Raw genomic sequence first — 8,694 nt, forward strand, 5'->3', positions numbered from 1 at the left:
CGCCTCCTTTTCGAGCAGGATGACTTGTGCACCGCAGTTCGCTGCCTCAATCGCGGCGGACTGACCGGCGAGACCGCCACCCACAACAATGACACGGGCTGGGAGGCATCCGGCGATACGCTTCTTCCGCATTTCACAGTTCTCTGTGGCAATTTCAAACATGCGCGCGACGCGTTCATCTTCACGTGTGTAGGCGGTGTAGTCGATGACGGTGTCACGCACGTAACGCCAGCCGTCCAGCATATACCGCACCTTCACTGTGTCACGTTTCACGAGACTTGCCGTCGCCAACGCATCGGCGTACATGGCACTGTAGCACTTTACTGACACTTGCGCGAGTTCATTCTGCGAGGGCGTCAGCAGCGACTTGGTCTTCCAGTCATAGATGGAGGCGTATAGTTTCTTGTTGGCTCCCTCCGTTAAGTTCTCGTAGTCACCGCTCGTGGCAAGCGCCTCGTTGTCGAGTGAAATGACACGAATGAACGGAGGGTCCCGCGGCGGGTCGAGCAGCTGCTCAAGTGATGGTGGGCGGATGATGCCAACCACCCACGGTGACTGCCGGGCGTTGGTGCCACTCCCGCGGCAGTCGCCACCCCAGTCAAAGAAGACATTCTCAAATCCCGCCGCGTTGAGCTTCTCCACTACGTAGTCGACGATGTAGCCCTTGCTGACGCCGCCAAGGTCCAAGCGAGCGTGCTCGTGTTTGCGCGCAATCGTGCCCGTTTCCAGGTCGATGTGGAAGCTGTTGGGCAACGTGCACGCGCGCTTGAGGCCGTCTAGCTGCTCCGGCACGGTCGAATCACGCTCCGCCACGGCGCTCCGCAGCACATCGAGCAGTGGGCCGATGGCCGGGTCGAAACTGCCGCCAGACGAGTGGTAGACGCGCAGGCAGCACCCCATGACGCGCTTGAGCGGGCCCGACATCACGTGCTTCTGCCCCACCGGCAGCCTGCCGATCAGTGAGACCTCACTCTTGGGGTTGAAGTTATTCAGCAGGGTGTCGGCGAGTTGCCACGCGGAGCGCAACACTTCGTCCGCCAACGCCTTTGCGCGGTCAAACGACTCAGCGTCGGTGACGACCTTCAACGTGTACGGCACAGTGAGCTCAAGGCCAGATGACATGTACTGCATGCGAGACTGCAGCGGACCGTCTTGGAGCAGCGCGCGCGCTGCGGCGTCACGCTCGCGGGCGGCCTTCTCCGCATCAACTGCTACCACGGAAGCAGATGATCGACTGTCAGTCATTTTTCGTTGTTCGTTTGTTTGTTTGTTTGTTTGTATGTACGTAGGTGCTTCTGGTGGTAGAAGAGTTCTTTTGCTGTTGCTAATGCAGACACAATCTGGCCTCAAAAAGTCTCTTGCAGCTTTCCTGTCTGTGTGTTTGCAGAGGCTGGAGTTTGGTAAGGCGGGTGTGGCTTTTCCGTTTTTCCTTCTTCACTGGCTTCGGTGCTTCTGTAGAGCAGTGTGAGTCCACGGGCGGCAGGTGCGCGAAGAAGAGTCACAGTCACAGAAATGCGGAGGAAAGATGAGGGTGCTGCGCGTCGATTCCCTGCTGCCCCTTTGTCTTCTCGGTCGTTTATACAAATTTCACTTGTTCCTTTTGCCTCCTTCCTTGAAATAACCCAAAAAAAAAAATGAAACCGACTACTCTCTTCTCTTGCGATCTCCTTTGCTATAGTACGCTTGCGAGTGGGATAGTTTTGGCGGTGTTTTCTTTGCTCCCGGGCGCCATGTGACGAGTACGTTAAGACGCGAAAACCAACACGCGAAGAGAAAAGAAGCGAGGCAACCGGCAATCACGTGACACACCCACACACGCACACACACACACACGGATGCAGGCACATACCAAGAAACACACACGCCCTCCCTCCGCAGCGTCAGCAGCACGAGCAACGCCAACAACAACGACGACACGGAACAAACACACAAGATCCAAATATATATATATATATATATATATAGATCGATAGTGACAGAGCGAATGACGTAGTAAGGGCATATCTCTGCATATATGTGCACCTTTTGTTGTGATGTGAAGAAGTGTGACTTACCGTTGGCGCGGGTGGCTGCCGCCGTCACGCCGCGTGAAGGCGTCCATTACTTTCTCCTGCGCCTCCGCCAGCCCCATCGGCGGGCGCGTGTCCTCGTTGCGCGCGTCCATGCCTGTGGTCTCCTGCAGGAAACGCTGCAGGTGCTCCTCACGCATGCCCACCGCCCGGCTGCTGCTTCCCGCACGGTCGGCGTCGTCCAACACACCCGGAAGCAGCGGCGGCTCCATACCAGTAACGAGCTCCGCCACCTGCTTGTACGCCGCCTCACGCACACCCTCGCCAACAAGCATTTTTCCACGACTGCGTGTGGTACCGATCTTGTAGCGGGCAGCCTCCTTCATCGGCAGCTCGTTGAACTCAGGCGCAATCTCACGCTGGAGCTCGAGTCCGGCTTGAAACGCTACCTGCCGCTTCACCTCATTGCCGGACTCCTTGTCGTGCAGCATCCACCGTCGAAGCAGCAGGTTGTATTGCTTTCCCCACTCATAATATCCGTCACGGAAGTGCAGGACATTCACATAGCCCATCCAACTCAGTATCTGCGCCGCCATGAGCGCACGGGGCCCGTACTGACAATAACAAATGATCTTCTGCTCTGGCCGCGGTTTCGCAAAGCCGAACTCCACTTCAAACTCCTCTGGCGTGAGGTGAAAACCGTCAAACATTTCATGAGCGGGAAGTACCTTGGCGCCTTCTATCATGCCCCATGATGTCACCTCATTCACTGTGCGGCAGTCAAGCAGAACAAAACCATCATCGTACTCCGGACGTGACGCCAGCAGTGCGTCACGCTCGTCATCCGAAAGCTGCGCGACAACTTCAGGTGAGACGGCAACAGCAATATCATCACCGTCCTCTCCGCTGTGCACCGGGGCTACCGCCCCGCCCCGCCCCATACCAGCAGGGCCAATAATAGGGAACTTCGCCGACTCCATCACCGAGACCGCCTGCTGTTTACTTAGCGCCTCGACCTTGGCCTTCACTTGCGCCTTCTTTTCAAGGAACTCCTTGCGTCGCTTGTTGCGGGCGCGGATGAGGTCGGCAATGAAGGCGCAGTCCACCTGCGGGATGGAGCGGTCCAGGTCCTCTAACGCCGGCTCTGTCCAATCCCTATCGTTTGAGCCGTTGTGTCGCTCGCTGCACGGCGTGGGAGACGTGCGGCCACCCGACTCCTGCAGATGTGTCGTCATGAGTCGCGCTTCATCCCACGTCGCATTCGCCTCGTCCGCGAGCTGACCTTCCTCGACACCCTGCTGCTGCTGATGCCGCCCCGCTCCACCATTCGATAACAGGACATTCGTGTGGCGCAGCACAATGGTGCGGCGCGACGACAATGCTAGTTGGTGTACATCCACCATGACAGGCCGCACGCAGAACCGCTGCCACATTTCACAAAGGCGGCGTGTGTGCATGCACCAGAGCGAGTCAGGAGGACACACGGCCGAATTACTACTACACGTCCAACAAGAGAATAACTTAGACGGAGAAGGAAGAAGATACCCCCCNCCCCCCCCCCCCCCCCCAAGACGAAAAAAAAATACAAAAGAGAAAAGAGATCATGACCCTAGACGACGGTAGGAGTTGTAGGGGGAAACACTCCAGCAAGTAAGGAAGCCTTTCTCAACAAGGTCACGAACCTGCATATCCTGATGGAGGAGAGCTTTCCCTCCTGCTACGGGCGTGCAATTCTCCTCTATTGATCTTGAGTCTCTCTTGCACTCCGTTTTTTTTTTCGTTTCTTCGTGTGCTTCAGATCCGTTAATGTGTATTCTTCGCCCAACACTCAAAAAAAATCTCTAAAGAGTCAAAAATCCTTCGTCCCTTTTACATAACTATTTTTTATCCATAATTATAAAAAAAAAAAAAATGCCCAGACAGTAGTGTTCTACCCGCATCGCCACACAAATCACGCACACATCCATATCTCCTCACCCCTCGTTGCGGATCCGGCGCATGTAGGCGCGATAGTACGCATCGTCCCGCTTGCCGCGGTTGAAGTCCTCCAGCTGGCCGTAGTCTATGCGCTTCGACAACAGGGCCTGTATTTCCTTCGCTGGCGGGTACTGCCCAGCACAGAGCCATGACCCTGGTGGGTTGCACTTGCGATTCCTCGGGTCCGCCACCCACGCCTTGCTCTCCGCACTCACATTCATCACCTTGTAAATCTTCACGAGACCATAACGTGACACATAGGCTAGCTTAAACAGCTTTTCATTGATTTGCACCCCAGGGATATCTCCAGAGGCGTGTAGATTGTAGAGCAACGAGCGGCGCATCATCGGTGTTGGCTGCCTTGTGTCGCCGCTAAAGAACCCAAAGTTTGAGCACAGTGGATCCTCCTCGGGGCAGATGTCACGGTACACACTGTTGCCAATTCGAGCCATGTGCGGTGACTTCATCAGGTCATCCCCTTGCTGACCGCTCCAGATAAGAACGTAGTCGGCAAGATGCCGAATGAGCGAGTGCGCCTCAACAACAGGTGAGGCAAGCATCTTCCCAATGGTGGCGATGTGCTCGTGGTTCCACGTGTTGCCGTCAGCGAGCGTGGTGCGGTTGCCGATTCCAGTGATCTGGTAGCCATAGTCCCACCAGGCAAGTATGCGGGCATCCGCCGGCGTGTTGTTGCGCAGCCATTGGTATCCAACGTAGTAGTCGTCCACCATAATGATCTTTCCGTTGTTAAGCCTCGCGCGAAACATGATTTGTGGACTTGATACGGCTTCCGCGAAGCCTCTGCACCTCTCGCTGAAACCCGAGGTGGCGATTGAATGCACCCCAAAGGCAAGCACAACGCCAACAACGGCGACAGTCAAAAGCGGGTGACGACGAGATACCTTCTTCCAATGCGTAACAACAGGATGCTCCTGCTCCTTTGATGTGGATCCTTGCGTTGAGTTCTTTTGCCGCTGCTTCGCCGGCGTCTTTTTCGCCGCACCATTCTCTTCCAAGGGCTGAAAAAGCAACTCAAGCGAAAAGTCCAACAGGAAGCCCACCAAGACACCGGTCGCCGACACAGCCACTGGCGCAGTGAGCAACAGCAGCCGACTCATCTTTGTTGAGAAATAGTAGGCGACTACGGAGTAGACCAAGAGGAATGTTTTCGCGGCACTGCACTGCACGGCGCAGGAGAGTGCAATAACAATAAAGCCAAGCATCCAACCCGGCAGGCAGACATGAAGGTAGGTCCAGAAGGAATTGGCCGAGGTTGGCTGATGCTCCGCGACAGAGTCGACGAGGGGGTTGCCGGTGCGGGTGTGCTGCACGAACAGCGCACGGACACGAGAGGAGAGGGGACCAAAGTAGCCCGTCGGCGCCAGCAGCGCCGCCACAACCACGAGGACGCTGAGTGTCCCCATGAACACTCGCGCCCGAATCTGCAGCGCCTTGGAGGAGCGGATTTCCACATCCGCGCGCCGCCGCAGAGTCTCGGAGAAGTGCAGCGCCCACATGAAGAAAAACACCACCAGCGCCATCAGCTGCTCCAGCGACTTGAACGGCGTCCACCCCACCGGTGGTACACACGTAGCAATTGCCGTGCCCACGATGAAGAAGAGCGAGTACGCCTTGAGGAGGTTGGTGTCATAGATCCCACGCGCCCAGTCCACGAACACACACACCGCAGCATGGAAGGCGACCATGTTTAGGACGAAAATATATCCGCCCCATGTCGACACCATGTAGCCGTACGCAAGACCTGTGAGCAGGCCGATGGGCCACGACCCCGGCCCGCGCAGTGAGCGCACCCACATGTAGAAGGTCAGCACCATCGCCGTCATCGCGATACACTCATTGTCGTACTCCCCGGCCATGGAACGCATCAGGTGGGCGGGAATGATGGAAAAGAAGTACGCCGTCACGGCAGCCGCTGTGAGAGACCTGGAGGACTCGTATGCCAGCATTGCCGTCAGCAATGTCGCCACCGCGCCAAACCACGCCGGCACAAAGACACAGACGTCGTTCAGCGACATGTCCACTCCCACCATGGCCAGTGCCCGGTGGAGGGCAACACTGGTGATCTGCAGGCCGGGGTATATTGTAGTGCCGACTGGCCGCCCAAGCGGGTACCAGCTCATGTAGTCGTACCACTGAAAGAAGGCCCGCCAGCCGTGCTCGCTGAGGTACTCCGTGGCACGGTAATTGAACCAGGGGTCAAACTCGTGGATAACCCTGCCATAAAGATGAACAGAGAGTAGGCGGATGCTGTAGGCACGGTAGAGGGCGATCAGGAGGCAAACAACACTGCATACAGCGAGGAAATATGTTGCCTGGCGGTACTGAAGCGGTACCGAACCGAATAGCAATCGCGTTGGGTCTCCCATCTCTTACGAGCTACTGAAAGCGTGACAAACTACGCGTTATAGGTCACGGGTTTATATGTTACGGACACACTTCCTTACCGTTTCTATTTAAACTCCCCCCTTTACCTACGCGCTTGCCTGTGTAAGTGTTTTGGTTTCTTTTCAATGAGTGTAACTTTGCAAGAACTTTTACTACTTCTTACGCCGCTGCACACGAAATAGCGGTGCCAGTTGAGTAGGGAGAAGACAAGGAACAGAAGGGAACGCCCTCATTATGTAAGACACACCCATACATACATACATACATACAGGGAGAGAGAGAGAGACATGGGCACCCACACCCCCCTCCTAGGTAGTGGGAATGCAAGCAGCAAAAAAAAAGGTTAAAATGAACCACCACACGTAATATAATCACGCGACGAAGGAAAGACACACAAAAAAAGAAAAAAAAGAGAAAGTTATATTCAGTCAGTAGAAGGCGGACTGCAAACAGTTGCAGGGAGTGCGACATCTTCTACAGACGTGCCCTCCACTACCTGCTTGTCGCTCCTGCCACCCCTACTTTCTGTCCTACCACGGCTCTACAACACTTTCCCACTCGCTTTCCTCCAGTCGCTCTTCCCATTCCCCATTTCTCTCTCTCTCTCCCATCCCTCCATTCTACTTCACTCTTCACGTATTCAGGCGCTCTGTTTTCACCGCTACCCTCCCCTTTTGGCGTGCCAGACGTGTGCTCCTCGACACCACCACCACCACCACCACCACCACCACCACCACCAGAAGCAGCATCAGAGTACCGCTGCCGGCAAGAGTGCGAACACAATAGTGGGCAATAGTGGTGATGAGGCATGAGAATAAATTCAGAAGGGCGGCACCACAGCCGGGTTTGACCCGCCACCTCGTCATGGAATAAGAAAACACAAGGAGCAACACGCACGCACAGACACTTATGTGGATCAAGTGCCGGGAGGATTTTTTTGACAGAGAGGCACACAAAGCCTACGTGGACCTGCGAGGGATTGCAAAGGAGAGATGGAGGGAGATCAAAATGGGCCACAGTAACTTCTTCACAAACGCCCCTCAGACAACCACAATGAGCAAGAGCGATTTGCTCCTGTGGGTTTCTCTTTGTGTGGTTACCATGAGGCAACATTTTTCACGAGACGAGCAGCATAAAGAAGGAGAGGAGACCACAGGAGTCGCTACGTTCCCCTGTTTCCGTCCCGCTGCCCACCTCAAACCTCCAGTGCGCCCCACCACCACCACCATCTACACACACACACACACACAGATAGGCGTCGGCGCCGCTCCTGGACTCCTGCGCGTTACTGCTGCGCTGCGGCGATACGCTCCAGAATCTGTCGCGCGAGCGCTGCTGCTGTTGGCACCGTGCCCGTCTCAAGCTTGGAGTGAATGCGTGTGTCGTCAAGGTACACCTCGAAGGCGCCTGACTGGCGGAGGTTCGTCGCGACGAGGTTCATGAGGAAGCCAAGTGCAATGATCATCGTGCGTCGCCGCTCCGCCCACGCAATGACGGTGGCGGGAAGCAGGCCGGGCATGTACGGCGCCCCAATGCCCAAAACCAGTGCGGCGGTGAAGCACGTGGAGAGCAGCGAGGCAAGTCCCTCGCGCAGTGGGCCGACGAAGTACACCATCGGCACAAACTGGATAAGGGGCTGCTGCTGTTGTTGTGGCGGCAGACTGCGAAGGAGTTGATCCACAACCTCCTCGTAGTGCCGCCGGTAGCCTCAGCCGGAGCAGTACTCCACGCGGAGTACATGGGGCTTCCGCTGCTTCATCGAGTCCCCCTGCTGGATGGAGTTGATGAGCTCCTCCTTCTTCTCAACCTCCACCAGGGCGTTGATGAGCTCATTCTTTGTGCGCAGGTGGAGGAATGGCTGCCGCTTTTCGTGCAGCATCTGCTTCAGGTCCGCCACCGTGAGCATCTGGAGGTGGTCGTAGCGCGACTTCTCATCCGCGGCATCCGCGTTCACCACAGCTGCGGATAACGGCGACGACAAAAGCAGCAGCGCTAGAAGCAGCAGCGTCACAGAAGCGGACAGACGACTCATTCCAGACGCTTTGTACCTCACGCTCTCCTGCCACACGTCCCAATGTGACACCGCCCCCAACTCTCTCTCTGTTCTCTTTCTTCTCTCTCTCTCTTTCACACACACACACAGTCTTGTAGTGTGAGGAAGAAAAAAAGAGGAGGAGGAGGAGGGAAGGGAGCGCTGATGCGTTTACTACGTCCCCTATCGTGTGGTGTTATGCCACTACCGAGGCAACACCGATCCTACCTCTCTATGTGCACGCGGTAAAGGAGTGCACAGGGGGGGGGG

The 8,694-nt window shown here is 56.1% G+C and overlaps 5 protein-coding genes across 5 annotated transcripts; all 5 read right to left on the reverse strand.

Moving 5' to 3' along the window:
* DQ04_02531000 (NADH-dependent fumarate reductase) lies at nucleotides 1–1,245 on the reverse strand (the record flags this gene model as incomplete). Its single annotated transcript, XM_009311961.1, has 1 exon — nucleotides 1–1,245. A coding segment is annotated over one exon (1,245 nt), but the record flags the coding sequence as incomplete, so codon positions are not given.
* Nucleotides 1,246–2,050: 805 nt separating this feature from the next.
* On the reverse strand, nucleotides 2,051–3,442 carry DQ04_02531010 (Rhodanese-like protein; the record flags this gene model as incomplete). Its single annotated transcript, XM_009311962.1, has 1 exon — nucleotides 2,051–3,442. The coding sequence occupies one exon, from the start codon at nucleotides 3,440–3,442 to the stop codon at nucleotides 2,051–2,053; it is 1,392 nt and encodes a 463-aa protein (XP_009310237.1).
* A 540-nt stretch (nucleotides 3,443–3,982) lies between these two features.
* Nucleotides 3,983–6,373, reverse strand: DQ04_02531020 (oligosaccharyl transferase subunit; the record flags this gene model as incomplete). The annotated part of the gene is made up of 1 exon (XM_009311963.1): nucleotides 3,983–6,373. One exon carries the CDS (start codon nucleotides 6,371–6,373, stop codon nucleotides 3,983–3,985), a length of 2,391 nt encoding a protein of 796 aa, XP_009310238.1.
* Nucleotides 6,374–7,677: 1,304 nt separating this feature from the next.
* On the reverse strand, nucleotides 7,678–8,007 carry DQ04_02531030 (hypothetical protein; the record flags this gene model as incomplete). Its single annotated transcript, XM_009311964.1, has 1 exon — nucleotides 7,678–8,007. The coding sequence occupies one exon, from the start codon at nucleotides 8,005–8,007 to the stop codon at nucleotides 7,678–7,680; it is 330 nt and encodes a 109-aa protein (XP_009310239.1).
* A 93-nt stretch (nucleotides 8,008–8,100) lies between these two features.
* On the reverse strand, nucleotides 8,101–8,424 carry DQ04_02531040 (hypothetical protein; the record flags this gene model as incomplete). The annotated part of the gene is made up of 1 exon (XM_009311965.1): nucleotides 8,101–8,424. The coding sequence occupies one exon, from the start codon at nucleotides 8,422–8,424 to the stop codon at nucleotides 8,101–8,103; it is 324 nt and encodes a 107-aa protein (XP_009310240.1).
* Between the last annotated feature and the right edge of the window lie 270 nt (nucleotides 8,425–8,694).

This window comes from Trypanosoma grayi (genome assembly GCF_000691245.1).
Source record: "Trypanosoma grayi strain ANR4 Tgr_253_V1, whole genome shotgun sequence".
Classification (NCBI taxonomy): Eukaryota; Euglenozoa; class Kinetoplastea; order Trypanosomatida; family Trypanosomatidae; genus Trypanosoma; species Trypanosoma grayi.